This window comes from Nerophis lumbriciformis, linkage group LG33 (genome assembly GCF_033978685.3).
Source record: "Nerophis lumbriciformis linkage group LG33, RoL_Nlum_v2.1, whole genome shotgun sequence".
Taxonomy (NCBI): Eukaryota; Metazoa; Chordata; class Actinopteri; order Syngnathiformes; family Syngnathidae; genus Nerophis; species Nerophis lumbriciformis.
Genome location: NC_084580.2, coordinates 4795221 through 4820000, shown reverse-complemented (window position 1 = coordinate 4820000; position 24780 = coordinate 4795221). Strand labels below are relative to the sequence as shown.

At 42.1% G+C, this 24780-nt stretch overlaps 1 protein-coding gene across 7 annotated transcripts in view; it reads right to left on the bottom strand.

Moving 5' to 3' along the window:
• LOC133575959 (rho guanine nucleotide exchange factor 28-like) overlaps window positions 1–24541 on the bottom strand; it is an 88156-nt gene extending 63615 nt beyond the window's left edge. For 5 of the 7 annotated variants that reach the window (XR_009811540.1, XM_061928911.1, XM_061928912.1 and 2 more), the window contains exons 1-5: window positions 24408–24541; window positions 20691–20733; window positions 4362–4503; window positions 2626–2735; window positions 1–153 (exon numbers count right to left, since the gene is read on the bottom strand). The exon at window positions 1–153 is cut by the window's left edge and continues 28 nt beyond it. Coding sequence is in view for 6 of the 7 variants with exons in the window: in XM_061928911.1 (XP_061784895.1) it covers window positions 1–153; window positions 2626–2735; window positions 4362–4503; window positions 20691–20723 (438 nt within the window). In the remaining variant the exon portion in view is untranslated. Of the gene's footprint in view, window positions 154–2625; window positions 2736–4361; window positions 4504–20690; window positions 20737–24407 lie in introns of those variants that run through there. The other 2 variants (XM_061928910.1, XM_072912186.1) reach the window with 2 other exon arrangements.
• Between the last annotated feature and the right edge of the window lie 239 nt (window positions 24542–24780).

Below are 24780 nucleotides of genomic sequence, written 5' to 3'. Positions count from 1 at the left end.
CCAGTTTGGAGGTATATCCAGGTTGGCCATGGCGAGGGCTACACGTCGATCCATAGCCCAGCTGCTGCGCTGTTGTCCCAGGTTGAAGAGGCTGCTCAACTCTGTGTGATCCATTGAGCACACACTATGCGTAACCAAATACTCAGCCAGATCCTGAGAACAAAGCAATACACCACATGGCACTAAGATAAAGACGAGATTTTACTAAGTTTTAAAACATTTCTAATTTTATTTTTCTTAATTTTTTGCATTGGAGAAATATTTATTTACCGGAAATGTAATTAAAGTCTGTATTCAATGAATTATAGCTAGGTGTGGGGTTTACAACAACAAATAACCTCTGGGCTTTCCAATTATCCCTTGGTCAATTAATATTGACATTAACTTAGCTCTGGTTGTAGGCAACCTATTAGTGTAGTTATTAAAAACTCTAAGACATGTATGGAAACATTGAAAAGAAAGAATCTTCCTCCAGCAGCTTTATCTACATGCGTTTTAATTGGATCCGGCCTGCTAGCTTCCACAATCTATATTTATGTATATATACATACATACATATATATATATATATATATATATATATATATATGTACATACATACATATATATATGTAGGCCGGATCCAATTAAAACGCATGTAGATAAAGCTGCTGGAAAATGACTTCAAAGATTCGCTCTTGTCAATGTTTCCATACATGTCTTAGAGTTTAGATATGTATAGTTACATATATATACATACACATATATACAGTATATTTACGTATATATATATATATATATATATATATATATATATATATATATATATATATATATATATATATTAGAGATGCGCGGATAGGCAATTATTTCATCCGCAACCGCATCACAAAAGTCGTCAACCATCCGCCATCCACCCAATCTAACATTTAATCAAAACCGCACCCGCCCGCACCCGCCCGTTGTTATATATCTAATATAGACGATGCAAGGCATTAGTGAGGTTATAAAGCTTTTGCCTGTTAAAGAAAGGAGACTGATCCAATGCAGCAGAGACATTCGCGTGCCACGCTGTCACGGCCCAGACGCACACCAGTGCGCAATCATCTGGGAGCCGCGCTGAGCGCACCTCCAAGCGCGTGGAGGTGCGATGTCCCTCGCACCCGCGGCGGCTCCACCCGGGCTCGCGCCCGAGGCTTCAGCGCGCACCGCGGCGGCCATCCTATTCGTCGCGGCCTAGCCCTCGTGGCTCTCGCTGCCGGCGACGGCCGGGTATGGGCCCGACGCTCCAGCGCCATCCATTTTCAGGGCTAGTTGATTCGGCAGGTGGGTTGTTACACACTCCTTAGCGGGTTCCGACTTCCATGGCCACCGTCCTGCTGTCTATATCAACCAACACCTTTTCTGGGGTCTGATGAGCGTCGGCATCGGGCGCCTTAACCCGGCGTTCGGTTCATCCCGCAGCGCCAGTTCTGCTTACCAAAAGTGGCCCACTCGGCTCACCAGGGTGAGCCCCACCCCTTTCGTGAGCGCACTGCGCGCGGAGTGACCCCTGTTATGCGCCCCCGGCAACGGGGGTGGCGGGCAGGTAAGCTGCGCGGGCGGAGCGCGCGGAGTGACCCCTGTTACGAGCCCCCGGCCACGGGGGTGGTGGGCAGGTAAGCAGCTTACCTGCTGCGCGTGACGCCGGCCGTGGCGAAGGCGGACGAGGCGGGGTGTCGGTGCGGTGGGCGCGGTGGTGACCCTGGACGTGCGTCGGGCCCTTCTCACGGATCACCTCAGCTACGGCTCCCGGTGGGGCTCTCTCGGGGGAAGGGGCCTCGGTCCCGGACCCCGGCGAGGCGTCCTTTCTCCGCTCCGTAAAAGTGTCCATCTCTTTTTTTTTTCTTCTTCTGTTGTGGCATATGCTGCAGGTGCCTGCTCGTTTTTCGTATGTGGGTAACAACATTTAACTATGTATATATATTTCCGAATTGGTTTAACTGCCACCCGCCTGAATCTATTTAAAATCTAATTTCTTTTTATTTCAACCGCCCGACCCGACCCGCGGATAAAATCTAATTTTTTTTTATTTCAACCGCCCGACCCGCGGATAATCCGCGGACTCCGCGGTTGTGTCCGCAAACCGCGCATCTCTAATATATATATATATATATATAGTTACACAGTACTGTGATCGCAATGAGAGGCGGCTAACTTTGCTTCAAAACAGAACTTTGGATAAAACTAAGGTAACTTGTTGGTATTGCACGTATTGTATTAAACGTTTTTATCATTGGCGCACACATTCTACAGAAAATACCCCATTGAGATAAAAAAATATTTTCAGAAATTTTTTGCAGATGTATTCAAAATAAAAAACAAATAAATCACATGTTTTTAAGTATTAACAGCCTTTACTCAATACTTTATTGATGCACCTTTGGCAGAAATTACAGCCTCAAGTATTTTTGAATACGATGGCACAAGCCTAGCACATCTATATTTGGGAAGTTTTGGTTTTCATCTACCAACATGTTGTCGACCACAGTTTCAGTTAAAAATCACCTCAGCCATAATTACAGTGTTAACGGTATTCTGGTACATTATTAAATTCTAGTTGATAATAGATAATTTATTTATTCAAGTGCCATGTAGGTTTCATACCTGAGCATCATCTTGAATATACTCCAACATTGCTCCGCCCACCCAGGTGAGAGGCGTGGTTTCGGAGCAGAGATAGGCCTGAACAGAGACCACCTCAGCGAGGTTATGTCCTTGAAAAAAAAGTTCACAATCCCCAAGTATGGTATTTGAAAAAGTCAATAAAGAAAGAGTTCATTCAGTTCAGTAGGGCTGCAATGATTATTCGACATTGTCAACAAAGAAATTTGTCGCCGACAATAATATGCGTCGACAATAATCCTGACGTCATCACTCGTGTTTTTTTCCGGGCGGAAGCGGGTGCGCATCGCCACTCACAAAAACATCGCCAGTGATAACATGTAAAGTGTGAGTACATTTTCTCTTTTTCTTGTTACAAACATGAATACCTTGCTCATTTTGCAAAGCAGACTTTGTTTTTATGGCAGTACATCTGTGATACGCGAGCATTTAAAGCAGAGAAATTATGTCGGATATCTGTAGGGAGGATGCATCTCAACCTCGGTAAGAGTGCTAGCTTACGCCTTACTAGCTAGCTAACAAACGTGAGAGGAAGTTGTGTGAAAAATAACTATCATTTTAGCCAAAGCCACCAAGCTTTGTCTACATCAATTCATGTACTTTTCAAAGCAGCGTCAATTTACAATGCTGTTAAAAAGGTCACAACAAAGGCAAACCGCACGTGCACAAACACACACGCACACACTCACTCACTCACTCACTCACTCACTCACTCACTCACTCACTCACTCACTCACTCACTCACTCACCCACTCACACACAGCACCAATGCGGAGGTATCATAAGATCAAAAATACAATCTATTAATAGCCAATATTTTAAGAATTAATCAAATATACAATTCTACACATTGAGTCTATTAGAGTGCTAAAACTGCCATGAGTTAATCAATAGTCAATAGTCAATATATCAGTGTGCAGCTTTTTAAACATCATCACAAAATGCTTTATTTCTTTTTGAGGAAGTTGTTTGTTTTCATTGCTGCTATTTTAACTGTTGTCTTAAATACATTAACAAGGTTAATTGTTTATTTTTTTTTAGCAATTTGCTAAAATGGATGGATGGATGAACGAACTAGTCATCTTTGTTGTTAGTAAGCACATGCTTAAAATAACTTAAGCTGCATTTAGAAGTCGATGGTCAAATTAGAGCCATTAATAATGTGTCTAAATATTTGTCTGTTGACAAATTGACTTTGAAAATAATCGTTAGTTACAGCACTACAGTTCAGTGAAAAATATTATCATCAATCAATCAATCAATGTTTATTTATATAGCCCTAAATCACAAGTGTCTCAAAGGGCTGCACAAGCCACAACGACATCCTCGGTACAGAGCCCACATTATGATTCACAATGTCTTAATTAGGCTTGTATAGTTCATCAAAGCATCTTTAGTGACTTATAATAGGCAGGAAACCTTGGTTTTTAGACACTTTCACAGAGCAGCTTTTGCAGCGGGCATGCTTGGCCTTGGTGACCGACAGCCTGCCGTCACTGTCAGGGTCTAAGTAATGTTGACATATTGTTTCCCTACTGAAAGGAAGCTGATAAGATTATGTGCCTTTCCAGACATCAAGTCACAGATTGTTCATGTGTGTGTTACGATTGAAATGCTGATATACACTCTCTGAGTATATCAGAAACAGAAAAAGAAAAGGGTGTATTTAGTTTGATATTTGAAGACATTTATGTTCATGATCTGAGTGACACACATACCAGGCACTATGAAGTAGAGCATGACGTCACTCTGAGCCTTGGTGACATGCACCAATGTAGATCCTTCTAGAACAATGTAGACTTCAGTATCTTCCAGCTTTGAATCCAGCCCCTCCAATAATGCAAACACCTTAGCCTGGCCCTGCCGTAAAAAGAGGTATAATGGGACAAGTGTTCATATGCCAAAAAATATAGGTGACTGAGATTTTATTGTGGTGTACTCGCTAAATCTCTCATCAGATTTTCTTGCGGGTACAGTAAAATTTCCCCCTCAATAAAAAAAAGTGCCTTATTAGTGTCTACTTTAAAGACCTGCAATACACAAACATACACATACACATACTGTACATATACATTCACTGTACAAACACATATACACATTCTGTACATATACATTCATTGTACAAACACATATACACATTCTGTACATATACAAGTACATATGCATACTTACACTCATGCACATAATCACGTTTCATCAAACATATATTAACGTTGTTGCCCTAGGGTTAACTGGGTGTAACACATGGCACACTGACAAAGCTTAACCTATTGTGACTATAACAATCTACAAGGTTAATGTAGGTTGCTTCTCTTTCTCCCCCTCCATTTTTCTGCATTCTTTCGTATCTCAAGTTATCATTACGTATATGTATTGTTGCATTTAAACAACTGTATTGTTGATAATAAAGGTAAATTATTGGTATTGTTCATTATCAATAGCGCTATTTCTATTGGTATTTGTATTGATCCATTTGTAGTGTAATAATGCTCATTGTCATTTCTGTATTATTTTTAATTTTTCGCTAACTGCTTATTTGCTATTACTTGTACCATCATATTTGTACATGTCGTATTTGCTGATGTTGCTCTATTGTTGTTGTTGTTGTTGTTGTTGTTGTTTGCTGTTGTTGTTTTTGTCTCTCTGTCTAATCCCCCTCTTGTCCCCACAATTTCCCCCTCTGTCTTCTTTTTTTCTCTTTCTATCCCCTCCTGCTCCGGCCCGGCTGCACTAAATGATAATATAAATACATTTAATAAAGTAAAATACAAATAAGGCAACAAGAGAAGTATCCTACACTTCTCTTTTGTAAAGTAAATCTGAACAGCCGACATGGGCATCTACATCAACTATATGATTTGCCTGAGAAGCTGGACAGGACACACAAAAAAACAAAAACAAAATACCTGCACTGATCTCAACAGGCCAGAACAATTTGGACGACTGATATTAGGGAGGTAAAAAGTTAATTAGAGGAGAACCATAGCATAGAGACATGACAGACTTATTGGAGCCAACAAAAAGATCATATGTGGATGTAATAGAAATAGAAATAGAAATAGAAAGTACTTTATTGATCTCTGGGGGAAATTCAGCACCACAGTTCGCTCACAATAGACAATAAAAAACTATACAGAATTATTCACATGTGCACATATGCATTATACAGTCTGATGGCTGTCGGTATGAAGGTCCTCCTGTGTCGTTCCGTGTTGCATTTAGGGAGTCTGAGCCTTCCACTGAACGTGCTCATTCTCTCTGCCAGGTCCGAGTGTAGTGGGTGGGAGGTGTTGTCCATAATGGCTAGGAGCTTTGCTAGACTTCTCCTCTCTGACACCACCGCCAGAGAGTCTAGCTCCACTCCCACCACGTTACTAGCCTTCTTTACCAGCTTGTTCAGCCTGTTTGCGTCCCTCGCTCTCAGTCCGCTGCCCCAGCAGGCCACGGCGTACAAGAAGGCGCCCGCCACCACCGACTCGTAGAACATCTTCATCATCTTTGTACAGACGTTGAAGGATCCGAGCCTCCTGAGAATGCCTCCGCGTGTTTTGACCCATTCAGCTTGTTGTCGATGTGTACTCCAAGTAGGGCTGGGCTATATGGCCTTTTTTTAATATCTCGATATTTTTAGGCCATATTGCGATACACGATATATATCTCGATATTTTGCCTTAGCCTTGAATGAACACTTGATGCATATAATCAGAGCAGTATGATGATTCTATGTGTCTACATTAAAACATTCTTCTTCATACTGCATTAATATATGCTCATTTTAAACTTTCATGCAAAGAGGGAAATCACAACTAACTGAATTGACCAAAAGTGTATTTATTAAACAGTTATCAAGCAGTGGCACAAACATTCATGTCATTTCCAAAACAGAAAGTGCAAGATTGTCAGAGACATTTTAAAACAAGGTATTAGTGCACTTTTGTGCGTGTCACTAAGATGACATATCAAAACAACACTAAATTAAAGTGCACTTTCTGTACAGAACGCCACTACAATAGTTTAAAACAAACATACGGTGTTGATCTGGAAATGTTTGCCTCGGCATTTTGATGGTGTGGGCGTGTGGCATCGAACGGAGATGTTGACATGCGGGGTAAGCACTCTTCATTCTCGAGCAGGTGACTTTTCAAATGATGCTACATATTAGCAGTAATACTACTTTTTGACTTTTGTCCCACACTTGACAAATTACGGTTGTCTGTTCGACATATTCCCACTTGAAGCCAAACCACCGCCAGACGATGGACCACCTGCTGTTTTTCTTGGGAATTAATTCTTCCTTCATTTGTTACCAGATCTGCACCTTCTTTCTCTCGTATTACCGCTCGCACCACTCCGCTAGCATGACAGCTAACATTACCCATGCTGCTACCTCTCTGCTCCGCGAGGGCGTATACGTATGTGACGTATGACGTGACAGTATGTGACATATGTAAGAAGTTGCGCTTGCTGTCTGTGAGAAGGAGACACAAGAAGGAGTGGGAAGAGCCTGTAGTGCAATGCCAGCAGCTAAAAGCAACTGCGTGAGAAGGTATACTCGAATATCACGATAGTCATTTTCTATATCGCACAGAGACAAACCCGCGATATATCAAGTATATCGATATATCGCCCAGCCCTAACTCCAAGGTATTTATAATCCTCAACCATGTCCACATCGACCCCCCTGATGGAAACAGGGGTTGCCGGGAGTACTCCTCCTCCTTCCCAGGTCTACAACCAGCTCCTTGGTCTTCGTCATATTGAGCTGGAGGTGGTTCTTTCCACACCATGTGACAAAGTATGATATGACATAGATGATGTATCTATGTCGCCATCGTTAGTGTACTGTACAGTAAATCCCTATTCAGGAGGCCTGTTGTGTACATATAGAACAATGGTATAACTGCAGGCAACAAAACAAGCAGTGACAATTGCTAAAAACAATTTGCGGAAGGGGCGTGGTCCACGCGTTCCCTGCAGGCAGGGTGTGTGCAGGTGCCGGCCATGAAGCAGCCGACAGGTGAGTGGATATCTTAGCTGGAACGAGTTATCTAATCATCTGTCTCTTTATTAGCAGCGTCGGAGACCATGAGGGGGGTTGGTGACAGAGGAGCAAGAGGGAGAGGAGGAGAGAAAAGAAACAAGAAGACAATTGCTGAAACGCACGAGAGAGACTGAGACAATAAAATTCATTGTAAACCCTGAACTTGAGCGCGTGTGGCCGTGGTCTGTGGTTCAAGAAGAACCCAGCAGCAGCAGAGACGTTTACACTATTGTACATCAAACTACTTGGGACGTGCGACTATATCGGCCACCAGACAGTATCGGCCGATTTTTGTGGAAAAAGTAGGTGATTGGCAAATGCCAATTTATGCCTTTTAATGCTGCACAAACGCAGATACCGTCTGGTTGATACTTTATTTATTTTTAGTACCCCGGCTGACAAGTGGCGAGCAGCTAATTATGCATCTCCATACGTGGTGTGGACTGGAGACGCTCCGCCAATCTAATAATAATCACCTCCATTAAAGGGGACCTTTTAAAGTGGACATATTATGGTTTTTTTTTCTACATTTCAAACACTTCCTTTTGGTTCAACTTTGCATAGATTATGTTTTACAGACCATCTTCAAGCCGCTTTCTGACCATCTCTTCAGGATGCACCATTTTGTGGGCGGTCTTATTTACATGCCTCTGCTTTGACTGTGTCTTTGCCATTCTTGTTGTAGTTTTTAGCGATTCCATATAGTCTATTGACGGATATAAGTTCGAAGTCGAACTATACGCTACTTTGTATTAGAAATGGCAACAGCGGAGAATGCATGTGCATGTACAAGACAGTCTGCCCCACAACAACTGGATAGAGGATATTGGGGACGGCGTGGCACGGATTGGAGAGTGACCGTGCCAGCAACCTGAGGGTTCCTGGTTCAATCCCCACCTTCTACCAACCTTGTCACGTCCGTTGTGTCCTTGAGCAAGACACTTCACCCTTGTTCCTGATGGGTCGTGGTTAGGGCCTTGCATGGCAGCTCCCGCCATCAGTGTGTGAATGTGTGTGTGAATGGGTGAATGTGGATATAGTGTCAAAGCGCTTTGAGTACCTTGAAGGTAGAAAAGCGCTATACAAGTATAACACATAACCCATAGAGAAAAGGAAGGAGCTTATTGACTAAAGCGTCGGAGTACAAAGGCGGATTTGTGCAAAGATCTTCGGGTAAATGTCTACCATATATATGGAGATATCCGCTGACGTCACAACTGTAAAAAATGTCATAAATAAATGAAAAAAATTACAATTCCAAACGGCTTGTTTGAAGGAGGTATGAAGAAAGGCAAGATTGTTTTATAAATATCTCCACAATGCCTCCATGATTTAAAATTTTAGGCACCTTTGCAGATCCCAAATATATAAAAAAAAAGGTACCAATAGGTAAGAAAAGTTGTTTTTTACATAATAGGTCCCCTTAAAGCCAATATTTGGTAGATCAAAATATTTGTCCATCCATCAATCCATCTTCTTCCGCTTATCCGAGGTCGGGTCGCGGGGGCAGCAGCCTAAGCAGGGAAGCCTATACTTCCCTCTCCCCAGCCACTTCGTCCAGCTCTTCCCGAGGGATCCCGAGGCGTTCCCAGGCCTGCCGGGAGACAGTCTTTCCAACGTGTCCTGGGTCTTCCCCGTGGCCTCTTACCGGTCGGACGTGCCCTAATCACCTCCCTAGGGAGGCGTTCGGGTGGCATCCTGACCAGATGCCCAAACTACCTCATCTGGTTCTTCTCGATGTGGAGGAGTAGCGGCTTTACTTTGAGCTCCTCCCGGATGACAGAGCTTCTCACCCTATCTCTAAGGGAGAGCCCCGCCACCCGGCGGAGGAAACTCATTTCGGCCGCTTGTACCTGTGATCTTGTCCTTTCGGTCATAACCCAAAGCTCATGACCATAGGTGAGGGTGGGAACGTAGATCGACTGGTAAATTGAGAGCTTTGCCTTCCGGCTCAACTTTTTCTTCACCACAACGGATCGATACAGCGTCTGCATTACTGAAGACGCCGCACCGATCCGCCTGTCGATCTCACGATCCACTCTTCCCTCACTCGTGAACAAGACTCTGAGGTACTTGAACTCCTCCACTTGGGGCAGGGTCTCCTCCCCAACCCAGAGATGGCACTCCACCTTTTTCCGGGCGAGAACCATGGACTTGGACTTGGAGGTGCTGATTCTCATCCCAGTCGCTTCACACTCGGCTGCGAACCGTATCAGTGAGAGCTGAAGATCCTGGCCAGATGAAGCCATCAGGACCACATCATCTGCAAAAAGCAGAGACCTAATCCTGGAGCCACCAAACCGGATCCCCTCAACACCCTGACTGCGCCTAGAAATTCTGTCCATAAAAGTTATGACAAAGGGGAGCCTTGGCGGAGTCCAACCCTCACTGGAAACGTGTCCGACTTACTGCCGGCAATGCGGACCAAGCTCTGACACTGCTTCCATGGCTTCTTTGAACTCCTCCCATGTCCGAGTTTTTGCCTCCGCGACCGCTGAAGCCGCACACCGCTTGGCCCGTCGGTAACCTGTCCGCTGCCTCCGGAGTCCTATGAGTCAAAAGAACCCGATAGGACTCTTTCTTCAGCTTGACGCCATCCTTCACCGCTGGTGGGTTCTAGGATTACCGCCACGACAGGCACCAACTCCCTTGTGGCCACAGCTCCAATCAGCCGCCTCGACAATAGAGGTGGTCCACTCGGACTCAATGTCCAGCACCTCCCTCTGACAGGAGACTCTGCTAGACGTTCCCAGCAGACCCTCACAATGCGTTTGGGCCTGCCAGGTCTGTCCGGCATCCTCCCCCACCATCGCAGCCAACTCACCACCAAGTGGTGATCGGTAGAAAGCTTCGCCCTTCTCTTCACCCGAGTGTCCAAAACATGAGGCCGCAAATCCGATGACACAACTACAAAGTCGATCATGGAACTGCGGCCTAGGGTGTCCTGGTGCCAAGTGCACATATGGACACCCTTATGTTTGAACATGGTGTTCGTTATGGACAATCTGTGACGAGCACAAAAGTCCAATAACAAAACACTACTCGGGTTCAGATCCGGGCGGCCATTCTTCCCGATCCCGCCTCTCCAGGTTTCACTGTCGTTGCCAACATGAGCGTTGAAGTCCCCCAGTAGGACAAGGGAATCACCCTGGGGACCACTTTCCAGTATTCCCTCGAGTGTATCCAAAAAGGGTGGGTACTCTGAACTGCTGTTTGGTGCGTAAGCACAAACAACAGTCAGGACCCATCCCCCACCCGAAGGCGGAGGGAAGCTACCCTCTCGTCCACCGGGTTGAACTCCAACGTGCAGGCTTTGAGCCGGGGGGCAACAAGAATTGCTACCCCAGCCCGCCGCCTCTCACTGCGTGCAACGCCAGTGTGGAAGAGAGTCCAGCCCCTCTCGGGAGAACTGGTTCCAGAGCCCTTGCTGTGGTTCGAGGTGAGTCCGACTATATCCAGCCGGAACTTCTCCACCTCGCGCACTAGCTCAGGCTCCTTCCCCCCTAGCGAGGTGACATTCTACGTCCCAAGAGCTAGCTTATGTAGTCGAGGATCGGACCGCCAAGTGCCCTGCCTTCGGCTGCCGCCCAGCTCACATTGCACCCGACCTCTATGGCCCCTGCTATGGGTGGTGAACCCATTGGAGGGGGGACCCACGTTGCCTCTTAGGGTTGTGCCCGGCCGGGCCCCATGGGGATAGGCCCGGCCACCAGTTACTCGCCATCGTGCCCCAACTCCGGGCCTGGCTCCAGAGGGGGGCCCCGGTGACCCGCGTCCGGGCGACGGAATTCTGAGTCTCGGTTCTTGTATTTGTCTGCAGAGCAAATATTTGTCTGCAGACCAAAACTAGAAATAAGGAAACAAATATATAAGTGTAGACATTTCTGCTATTGGTGAATGTTCATCTTAGAATGTGGGCGGGGGTTATGGCACAATGAGCCTGCCCCCAAAGAATTTAATGTCTGAAGCATCTGTAGTCGCCAAAAAAACAGTAGAGAGAAACCCACATGGTGCAAATTATTCTAGGAAGCATAAGAGACCCTGGATGGAGGACAGAAGGCACAGCAAAAGCGAAACATTTTTAGGACTGATCTTGAAAGACGGTGAACATCAAATACTACTAACATGGCGTGGTTTAAGAGTGTGGGATTCACAGTTCATTCAGTTGTCTCCTATTTTCTTTTCACTCATTCATTCTATTGCAAGTTTAGGCACTGTATGGCTAAAAGAGTTGACCCAAATTGTCCAGCATAGAAACGGGGAAAAAGGAACACCACAATACACACAGCATGTCTTTGGAGGTGGGAGGAAGCCAGAGTACCCGGAGGGAACCAACGCAGTCACGGGGAGAACATGCAAACTCCACACAGAAAGATCCCGAGCCCGGGATTGAACTCAGGACTACTCAGGACCTTCGTATTGTGAGGCAGACGCACTAACCCCTCCCCACCGTGCTGCCCTCCCCCCCAGTTTTTTCTTCTTCATTTGATTCTTCACCACCATGTTTTTATATCTATATTAAGGGTGTCAAAAATAAAAAGCAAACTCATGTGATTAATCAGGAAAAATCATTGCAATGATACTTTGCGCAGATTGATCATGTAATTTATTTTGACCCCACATGCTCCTTTACCTTAACCGTAGATGGTTATCTGAAAGGCGGTGTGGGTTACTATGATGTTTGAGGAGACTCACTGGTGTGTGATATTAAACTTCATTGCAGACTTTAACGTCCAAGTAGACATACCATCACATACAGTCCAAACAACAAAAATACAGTATAAAAGGACAGGATACTGTGACAGACATTATATTATATGCAACCTGGAGTTTGTGCAAACTCTCTTTCTTATACCTTACCCAGAGGGGGGCCGTGTACATAGGGGTGCAGTAAGCTCTAAATAAGTGTACCTTCGCTTCATCAGAGGAGAAGTGAATATGTTTCACTAACATATGGCTTGGACATATAGCATTCTTCTCTGTCTAAGCATGTCAGCATCATCCTTCATCTTATCATTGATAATGTGGCCTAGATATTTTTCATTGGTACACACAAACTGGGTTTGACCAGAAAAAAGAGAACCCTGGAAAAGTAAGATGTTAATCCTACTCGGTCTTACATATCATTATCATATTCTTTTTGGCATTGCACTTGACTCCATAGTCTGAGCATATTTTGAGAAGCTGATGGAACCCTGCACTAATGGGTGATTAAATGGCCTAATCTTTAGTGTCTATAATGTGGTTGATTTTAGGTGCTCCCAATTATGCACCCTGTACTACAATCTCTCAACTGCCTTGACAGGTCATCAATGGCCTGGGGAAAGAAGCCCACTTTGCCGTACCCAACTGCAACTCTGAAGGGACAGGATAAAATACTCCTCCATTTTATCTACATAGTCTGCCTGTCATACCAATATGCCACGATACATATGATGTTACCTGGAACGCCTCTATGCTTTAGCTTGGTGAAGAGCTTGTGATGGTTGACTCTATCAAATCCTTTGGAGCAGTAATTCTCAAACTGTGGTACGAGGGCTCCATCTAGTCGTATGCCAAACAATCAATTAAATATTCAAACACAATGTTATTGTTCAAACTGTGTGTAATGTTACAGTAGCCAAAAATATTTATTAATATTAACATTTATACTTGTTAGAAAAAAAAAACCTCTTCCTTGTTTTTAATGAATGTTTAGGCCTACTACGCAACTGTAATTTAATGTTGGTCATTTGGTGGTACTTGGAGAGCCAAGTGTTTTCTGAGGTAGTACTTGGCGAAATAAGTTTGAAAACTACTGCCTTAGAGGCAACTACTGCCTTAGAGGCATCAATAAAGCCTACCAACATTGTTGAGCCCTGCTCTTTGTACTTGTTTGCTTCTTTTAATGCATACATACAGTACATAAATCAGTATTGTGATTGCTCTTCAAACCGAATTGATTGTATGTGGTGCAAATAAGCTCCCCAACTCTGTCGAATATTATTACATTTTCTAGAAGCTTAGACAGTATGCTGGCTAGGGCAATGGGTCGATAATTGTCCACACTCCCTACCTTACCAGCCGTGTCTTTAATGACACTGTCAACATAGCATCGAGCAGGATGCCATGCGTTACCAACCCTGTAAGACACATCGAGAGCAACACTGCAACCCCACAGCTGGCTAGCTTCAGGTGCTCTGCAGTAATATTATACATGCCACATGCTTTTTTATCAGCTAGTTGCCTTATGGCTTGGGAAATCTCATAAGGGTTAATGTGTACCACTTCCTCCTCTATGTTGCCTGACAGTAGGGATCACTTCTGACACAGTTGAACAGAGCAGCATCGTGCAGCCTTCAGAGTTCAGTTATATTTTCCACACCAGATACACCCTCAATGTTAAATGCCAATTCTGCTATAACCCTATTTATATTTTCTACTTATTTCCAGAAGCCAGTGACATTGCTGTCAAGCAGTTTTCCAGCCATAGAGTCTGCTCTCACGGCTTGCTCATGCTTGCCAACAAAGCGCACTGCATTTTGGTATCTAGTATTAGTTAGCTTTTTGTGCTGTAGAACTGTCACTTGTCTAGGTCTACCAGCAATAACCAAGGCCTTATGCACCACCTTAGCCTCTGCATTAGGGATGTCCCAATCCGATATTTGGATCGGATCGGCCGCCGATATTTGCAAAAAAAATGCGTATCGGCAAGGCATGGGAAAATGCCGATCCAGATCCAGTTTTCCAACGCACCGATTTAAATAATACGTTCCACTTTTCTGCTGCTCCCTAATTTCCGTTCCGCATTTTCCAGAACACCTTCAACACATCCACAAGTCTGTGGATTCTCACGCAGTTGTTTTTAGCTGCTGGCATTACACGACAGGCTCTTCTCACACTTTCCTGTGTCTCCCTCTTACAGACAGCGAGCGCACCTTCTTACACACGTCACATACTGTCACGTCATACGTCACATACGTATACGCCCTCTCCCAGCAGAGAGCGAGGTAGCAGCATGGCTAACGTTAGCTGTGATGCTAGCGCAGCCGCTAAGGTGCGCGCCTGCTCAAGCGTCCTCTGCGCACGGCAAATCTATGCCACGCACAAAATCAAATAAAAAAATAAGCGCATAACAATTTTCGACACAAGGACACGACAGAGAAAACAGTTTTCGTCATCATTGTTCAAATATTGTAACGTCTGTCGAGACGCTTATCTCCATTCGGTGCCACACGCCCACACCATCAAAATGCAGAGGCAAACATTTCCACATCAACACCGTATGAAAAAAATAGTGATTTTTTTTAGTTGTGATTTCCCTCTCTGCATGAAAGTTTAAAAGTAGCATATATTAATGCAGTATGAAGAAGAATGTTTTAATGTAGACACATAGAATCATCATACTGCTGTGATTATATGCATCAAGTGTTCATTCAAGGCTAAGGCAAAATATCGAGATATATATCGTGTATCGCAATATGGCCTTAAAATATCGCAATATTAAAAAAGGCCATATCGCCCAGCCCTAGTTCAATGATGCCATTTCTGTTTGTCATGTATAATTTTGTCTATTTTGTGTTTATCCTTGAATAAACAGGTCAGTTTCTTGTTACCAACCATTGTGTATTATTCAAACTCCCCTAATTCAGCTGGCTAGTTGTTATCAAGAGTACTAAAACCCTTTTCAACATGATTCTGACAACTAAGTAGGCTAAATAACTTTAAACTTTAATACATGCTCGGATAGGCCAGTATCGGTCAGTATCGGTATCGGTCAGTATCGGTATCGGATCGGAAGTGCAAAAACAATATCAGTATCGGATCGGAAGTGCAAAAACCTGGATCGGGACATCCCTACTCTGCATGGGGGCCAGCTACTCACAGTACTTGTTCCACCCAGGCTTGGTGTTTTTAGCTCTACTAAGATGAGTAAGTAGAGGCCTCTAATAAAGCACACACAATACAATTGTACATTTCACAGAGGTCAGCACAGTGAGAGGTGTCATTACAGTTGACATCGGAACATAGAATGGTATGTATAGGTGAATGTATTTCTATAAAGTGGATCTGATTTCCCAACATAAAATAATACATCCTCTGAGGAGAGTTTAGTCCAGTCTGTTTAAACTCACTTGCGCTATTGTCCTCCCTCATTATCTTAGGGAGACTGCCAGTTTCAAGCGTGATCTCAATAGGGAAATGATCAGTAGTTTCATAGGCCCAAGCCTTGCACGAGTATCTGCAGTACATACAATATCAGATGATCAAGCCAACTATTTCTTCTGTGGGCGTCACTGTAGTAGGTGAAGCTGTCCACAGGTAAAATCACCTGACTAGATAGTAGCAAATTATTGTCTTCACACATTCTGATTATATGCTTGGCAAAGGAGGAAGCATTATAAGAAATATCAGCATTCATATCGCCACATATCTGCGTGTTAGTGGGTTTGTGCCGTGGCTGTTTTAAAGAGGAAGTAAGCAGATGATGGAAAACAACTGCAGGTAGAGGAAAAAGGCAATTGCAAATAGGAAAGTGATCGTGCTGCACACACAAATGACGTAGCTCGACCAAATGACGTAAAAGTTGCAAACAGGTCGCATTGCTGTTTAGACTGCTGTCACATTTAAAAAGATCACATTCAAAACGCATTCGGATTACCTCCTGTTGTGGCCCAAATCTGATGCAAAAATACTAGATTTGAAGCACTTTGGAGCGTTTAGACAAATATATACGATCTGTGTCACTTGAGGGCAAAAAAATCTGATTTGGTGTCCAGTATAAAAGGAGCCCAAATCGTGATGACTGAAATGAAGCTCCCTGTACCAGTGCCGAAAATTCCCCATATGCAAAATTCCCACAGCTACTGTGGCTGCACAGTCAGTAGATGCTCGTTCACATCCACCTGTCCTTCACTGGCCCTCCGCAGCCCAGAAACTTCCCTGCTCAGTTGCTCTATTATTATGACCAGGACCGAGGCGTATATACTGCCAAAGCCAACAAGTGGGAGCTTGTCCAAACAGTGCGAGAAAAACATAGGCATATCGTCCCCAAACTCATTAAACAAGCTTAAGCATGCCTTCACGTTTTTGGCCTCCTTATCTTTTCCCGTGTGAATAATTTTTCGTTGTGTAGTCGTCGGATATACTTCAAACAGGAAGTCCTTTGATTTCAAGATCCATTCCGATGGAAAGTTGTTTGTAGCTAACAGAATAATTTCCTTGTGGTCAAGAGTCCTCATTTTGTTGCAAAAGAAGTTCAGCTCTGGAAATTGTCATGGTGGTTCCAAACTTCTTCCGTTCACAGATGATGGGAGGCCACTGTACTCATTGGGACATTCAAGGCAGCAGATATTTTTCCGTACCCTTCCCCAGATCTGTGCCACAAGACAATCCTGTCTCGGAGGTCTACAGACAATTCTTTCGACTTCATTCTTAGTTTGTACGGCCATACACTGTCAAGTGTGCGACCTTATATATTGACAGGTGTGTGCATTTCGAAATCCCGTCCAACCAACTAAATGTACCACAAGTGGACTCTAATTAAGCTGTAGGAACACCTCGAGGATGATTAGTTGAAACAGGATACCGCTGAGCTCACTTTTGAGCTTCATGGAAAATGCTGTGAATATACATGTGATTTTTTAGTTTTATATTTTTAATACAATTGCAAAAATTTCTACAAACAAAAAAATACAACGTTTTCACATTGTCCTTATAGGGTATTGTGGGTAGAATTTGTGAGGACAAAAATGAATAAGGCTTTAACATAAAACAAATTTGAAAAAAGCAAAGCGCCATGAATACTTACTGAATTTACTGACTCCATATGGTATTCTCCCTGGCGACAAATTAGGTGCATTAATTTTCCTTTATAGTGTTTAACATTCTGACAATAAAACAACATTTGTGTCAAAAATTGGGTTCTTTTTTTAAATTATTTTAGATTATACAAGTGACTAATAACTTGTGATTAATCTTGATTAATCCAAATTCAACAGTGAGATTAATCTGATTAAAGAAATGTAATAATTTGACAGCACTTTTTTTTACTTCTACAGTTGTATTAATTTCGCCTTTGCAGTAAGGTATACATATGACTGACAGAGTCCAACTACAAAGGAGGATCACCTAAAGTTGAATGCTACTGGGGTGGTACAATTTTACCTTCTGTAGCTTCTTTGCAACACTTATTCCAAAAGTGGATTGCAGTTTCAAAGGAGCATTAAAATATTAACTCTGCACACATTTGTGTTTATTCTTTGGCTTGTAGGACCTCAATAAGAAGTGTTGAGTGAATAACATTCATGTTACATACGTTTACCAAAATGATACATATTTCCTTAACATGAAAAAAACAGGCTTATATCCAAAAGTAGCAGTAACAGTGCAGTGATGTCCCAATTATTTTGTCCAGCTGTATCATGAGTGATTTGTTGCTATCATGTTTGTAGTGTTGAATTAATGAATGTTAAAAAGCATGATGCTGCAATGCAAAAATCACCTTTGCATTACAACTAACTACTTTGTACACTTGTAGGACAGTTTAGAAGGTTACAATCCTTATCAGAGTTGTCTGATTTAATGATGAAATTGTTGCATAAGATCCGGCTTACTAGAAAACAAGCAAAGTATCCTTTTATGTAATAAACAAGATGGAGCGTATTTTGTATAAACTTTAAGTGACCTCAGTGTGACAAAGAAAACAACAGATTGATTGAATGGTGATTGAATAGACATGAATACAGCGAAGGAAATACACCACACCTTTGATCCTCCAATATATATCCTCCAATATTAATATTTGCTTCCACTGCTAAGATCGAGCAAGCTGAATGGTGCATATAATATTTGCCCTGAACACAACCATTCAAAGATTCAACAGGATATATTAAAATGATTGCAAACAAATGTTCCATTCCAACTTTGACTGATTAAAATACAAATAAAAAACAGGACTGGTGAATGAATCACATGGTTACTGATTTGCCAGTTGGATAAACATAATGTCAAGCTTTCATTCATTGTTGCGCTGACAGATAGTTATTTTTCCCAAAGAAACTACAACTCAAAGGATACAAACGACTCATTCAAAAGACCGATGAAAGTCTGCATAATCACAGCAAAAGAAACTGGGCGCACTCATCGACCTTTGGCAAAAAACTTCAATAAAACGGCACACCTTAACTTTTTGTACTGTAATTAATGTATATCATAACCAGTGTTGGGACTAACGTTACAAAGTAACGCGTTACTGTAACGCGTTACTGTAACGCCGTTAGTTTCGGCGGTAACTAGTAATCTAACGCGTTATTTTTTTTTATTCAGTAATTTAGTTACCGTTACTACATGATGCGTTACTGCGTTATTTTACGTTACTTTTGATGTAGTATCGGCTAGAAACAGAAGCGCTGCGGTGTCGTTCTTCTGAATCTTCCTCTGTCACAAGCCGGAGAGAAGAAAAGAGGCGCGGTCTATGTGTGTGTGTGTGTGTGGGTGTGGGGAGGGGATGACGCACACAATTGATCCGCGGTTTGATATATGAAACAAAAAAAAAAGTTGTTGGCACGTTCAGTCCACACACAGCGTGGTCATGGCGAGCGGAGTAACGGAGGAGCTTGAACGCCCCTGCCATTGAATCGGTGTGTTTATAAGTGCAGACTCGGTTGTGCAAAACGAGGGTTTTAAACACATGCTGAACGTGCTTGAACCACGTTACGACATCCCGTCGCGCACCCACTTCAGCAATAAGATTGTGCCAGATCTTTATGAGCAGGAGAAGAAAAAAGTTGTGGATGAACTATCCCGAGCATCAGCTGTTGCGCTCATGACAGACGGGTGGACGTCCAGCGGAACTATAAGCGCTCACTTCATCACAGCAGACTGGGAGATGAGAAGACACGCCCCCTCTACGAGAGTCACCCTGCGCAGGTGCTGACACAAGCAGTGGAGGAATGGAAGATAAAGATATCCCAGTCACATGTGATAATGCCAAAAATCAAATAATTACAGAGAATGAGGCAGGACTGGGACCACAGATAGGTGCTTTGCACATGTAGTGAATTTGGCATCACAGAAGGGAATCTCAGTCAATAGGATGGAGCGCCTCTTTGGGAGGATCAGGAAGGTTTCTTACTTCCACCCAAGCACAACAGCTGCTCATGTGCTTAAGACAAAGCAAGAAATGCTAAAGCTGCCTGCTCATACATGATGTCCCAACGAGGTGGAACTCCACTTATGATATGTTGGAGCAGCAGGCAGCTATATACTCTGCATTGACCCACAACACCCTGAAGACAAATGTCACCCTGTCTGATGATGATGTGAGAGTGGCAGGTGAGGTCCTCCAGGTGCTTAAACTCCTCAAAAGTGTTCCATCTCTACTGAGCACTGAAACTTCACCATCTGTGTCAATGATCCTGCCACTGAAAACAAGTATTCTACAATCCATGGCTCCAAGTGTGGAAGACAGCAGCATCACTCCAGATGTCAGGCTTTATGTTTCAAGGAAGATGATGTGCACTATGTTGCACTTTAACTTGTTTTTTATTCATGGTCATTGGTCCAAGTTTAAAGAAAGGAGGAATGCCTTTTTATGTTGCACTGTTTTTCATTAATTATGTTAAAAGGAAAATAAAAATGTATGTCAAGTTGATCAACAGATTGTATTATTCTCCAGTGCAATAACAGTACTGAAATGAAGGCAAAAAGGGCATTAATGGGAGCTTTAAAAAAAAAAGAAGAAGAAAAGAAGTAACTAAATAGTTACTTTTCACAGTAACGCATTACTTTTTGGTGTAAGTAACTGAGTTAGTAACTGAGTTACTTTTGAAATAAAGTAACTAGTAACTGTAACTAGTTACTGGTTTTCAGTAACTAACCCAACACTGATCATAACCACTTCAGAATAATTTATATTGACCTGTTTTCTACCATAAACTGTTTTTTGCATTTTAATACTTAACTTTAATACTTATTGTGATTCCTAAATGTACTGCATACTTTGACAAGTGAAGCACATACTCACATAGAGAGGGACTTTCCTTCTGCTCAACTCCATTTTGAAGCACCTGCTGGTGGAAAATAGCCATTAAATCATAACATTTGAAAAGCAAGGACAAAGCAACAAACTTGGGAATAATCAGCCTTATTTACAGTGGAGAGAATAATTATTAGATTGTTTGATGATCTTTTAAATTTACCAACTGACAGTCTAGATTTTTATATTGTGTATGAGAGACAGAATATCGACCAAAATTTCCAGTAAAGAATAAAGATTTTTGATTGAGTCAAATATTTGTTTGATCACCGACCACCCAATATTAATTCTCACAACAACGGAAACACATCCCAGCAGGCACAAGACATTGAAACAACATTAAGAACTTGTTGAATTAGGTCCTGACATTGAGCAACTCAAACATAATGTTGCTTTTTAACGTTTAATCAATGTTGGGAGCTGATGATGATTTGACCATTGAATTTTGGTCATATCTCAGCCAATATTCTAAAACACAAATAAAACATTGCAACAACATGTTTTTTTACAACATTTATTTATTGTCTGGTTCTGATGTTGATTTGACGATTTAATTTTGGTAATCTCCCAACCAACAACATTGATCCACCGTTAGACATCAATACCAACAACATTGATCCACCGTTAGACATCAATGTTGTATCAATGTACAAAACCTAAAACCATTGATGTTGGCACGTTGTGTAAATTGTGAATAAAAACAGAAAACGTTTCAATTGAATAGACTACAAAGACAATATACTTAACGTTCGAACTGGAAAACGTTATTTTTTGCAAATATTAGTGCCCAAGGCATGGGTAACTTATTCATCTGTGAAGGCACCATTAATGCGGAAAGGTACATACAGGTTTTGGAGCAACATATGTTGCCATCCAAGCAACGTTATCATGGACGCCCATGCTTATTTCAGCAAGAAAATGCCAAACCATGTGTTACAACAGCGTGTCTTCATTGTAAAAGAGTGCGGGTACGAGACTGGCCTGCCTGTAGTCCAGACCTGTCTCCCATTGAAAATGTGTAGCGCAATATGAAGGCTAAAATACCACAACGGAGACCCCGGACAGTTGAACAACTTAAGCTGTACATCAAGGAAGAGTGGAATAAGAATTCCACCTGAAAAGCTTCAAAAATTGGTCTCTTCGGTTCCCAAATGTTTACTGAGTGTTGTTAAAAGGAAAGGCCATGTAACACAGTTGTAAAAAATGCACCTGTGCCAACTTTTTTGCAATGTGTTGCTGCCATTAAATTCTAAGTTAATGATTATTTGCAAAAAAAATGTTGCTTCTCAGTTCAAACATTAAATATCTTGTCTTTGCAGTCTATTCAATTGAATATAAGTTGAAAAGGATTTGCAAATCATTGTATTCTGTTTTTATTTACGAATTACACAACGTGCCAACTTCGCAGGTTTTGGGTTTTGTACAAATAAAGCTATTTTGCAAAGTTTTTTTAAGTCAGTTTTTAAGGACAAGTATGTATGATCAACGTTGTTTCGATGTATTGTACCTGCTGAGATATAGCAGTAACCAGTAAATACACCCATTGGAAATCAGCAGAAAGAGCAGAAACATTGAAGTGACCGCCTCAAAACGTACAGTCATGGTCAAAAGTTTACATACACTTGTAAAGAACATAATGTCATGGCTGTCTTGAGTTTCCAATAATTTCTACAACTCTTATTTTTTTGTGATAGAGTGATTGGAGCACATACTTGTTGGTCACAAAAAATATTAATGAAGTTTGGTTCTTTTATGAATTTACTGAAAATGTGACCAAATCTGCTGGGTCAAAAGTATACATACAGCAATGTTAATATTTGGTTATATGTCCCTTGGCAAGTTTCACTGCAATAAGGCGTTTGTGGTAGCCATCTACAAGCTTCTGGCAAGCTTCTGGTTGAATTTTTGACCACTCCTCTTGACAAAATTGGTGAAGTTCAGCTAAATTTGTTGGTTTTCTGACATGGACTTGTTTCTTCAGCACTGTCCACACGTTTAAGTAAGGACTTTGGGAAGGCCATTCCAAACCCTTAATTCTAGCCTGATTTAGCCATTCCTTTACCACTTTTGACGTGTGTTTGGGGTCATTGTCCTGTTGGAACACCCAACTGCGCCCAAGACCCAACCTCCGGGCTGATGATTTTAGGTTGTCCTGAAGAATTTGGAGGTAATCCTCATTTTTCATTGTCCCATTTACTCTCTGTAAAGCACCAGTTCAATTGGCAGCAAAACAGGCCCAGAGCATAATACTACCACCACCATGCTTGACGGTAGGTGTGGTGTTCCTGGGATTAAAGGCCTCACCTTTTCTCCTCCAAACATATTGCTGGGTATTGTGGCCAAACAGCTAAATTTTTGTTTCATCTGACCACAGAGCTTTCCTCCAGAAGGTCTTATCTTTGTCTATTTGATGTCAGATGAAACAAAATTTTAGCTATTTGGCCATAATAAAAATCCCAAACACACATCAAAAGTGGCAAAGGAATGGCTAAATCAGGCTAGAATTAAGGTTTTATAATGGTGTGGACAATCCTGAAGAAACAAGTACATGTCAGAAAACTAACACATTTAGCTGAACTGCACCAATTTTGTCAAGAGGAGTGGTGCAAAATGTTACCAGAAGCTTGCCAGAAGTTTGTGGATGGCTACCAAAAGCGCCTTATTGCTGTGAGACTTGCCAAGGGACATGTAACCAAATATTAACATTGCTGTACGTATACTTTTGACCCAGCAGATGTGGTCACATTTTCAGTAGACCCATAATAAATTCATAAAAGAACCAAACTTCATGAATGTTTTTTGTGACCAACAAGTATGTGCTCCAATCACTCTATCACAAAAAAAAAAAAAAAAGAATTGAAGAAATCATTGGAAACTCAAGACAGCCATGACATGATGTTCTTTACAAGTGTATGCAAACTTTTGACCACGACTGTAGATGATTGAGTGTGTTTGTTGTTGACAACAAGAACAAGACACAGCTGACCTCTGTACTGCACAGTGCTGAGCCACGTTTTTTGTTTTTTTCACTAAATCAAATGCAAATCAATGTTTAACCTTTTTTGAGTGTTTTGGATTAGATTTTTGTTGACATTCTGACCTTTCTGTTAAATAAACCAAGCAACAATTCTGCACTGTCTACAAAACCAGAAGGGGATCAAATAGATGCCCGTGCTTAAGTTGCTCTGATTTTGAAGCGATCGTACTAGTTATTATCTGAGCAAAGCAAGTCAGGCACGTACGTGTGTCAAAACTTATCGTGGAATGACGGTAAGTGAATAATGTTATTATACAACTTTTTTTGACCTAAGTATAGAATATAACGCTCTACTGTCATCAAACAGCATGACGGAATTAAACACGAGTACCATATGAGATCCGAATGAGAAGTGATAAGCAGGCAGGCTGTGAGTATGTGGTATTCAATCAGAATTATTACATTTTAGTGACCTGTTTTGAATTACTGGAAACAAGTTTGGGAAGAAAAAGCTTTTATTTTTTATTTGCAGTGACATTTACAACAGAAAATTACTATAGTCACCTGCATGACCATGTAAAAGTAGTATTGCTGGGCTCATTAACATACTATTACACGGTTTAATCTTAGAATACCGGAAGCTCTATTTGTTTCTCTTTATAGCGGAAACAAAATTAAAACAAACAAAATAGTTAGCTTCAAAATATAATTATTGATGATGGACTTACCCTTAGTCGCGCAATCAAACTCACGAATAAACCATACTGACAATTGACTTCAGGGCATCGAACACAACACACCCCCTTAAAGATAACATTAATTAACAAGGCAGTGTAAAAACTACATGGTTCGTCAGCTGGACTGCTACGTAAATGAGGAGTAACTGCCACACACAGAGCCTGATCCCTCTCTCTCTCCTCAGCAGCGGGAGATAAGATACTTCCTTACTTGTCAGTGAACTTACTTGGGCTGCGGCGACCTCTAGAGACAGAAGATAGAACTGCAGGTCGAACAAAAGTACAGCTCGCGTTTCAGTCTGCAAATGTCGGGGTAGGTGTTTTTATAAGAACGATGCGAGGAAAACGCGATCCAGTTTGACTG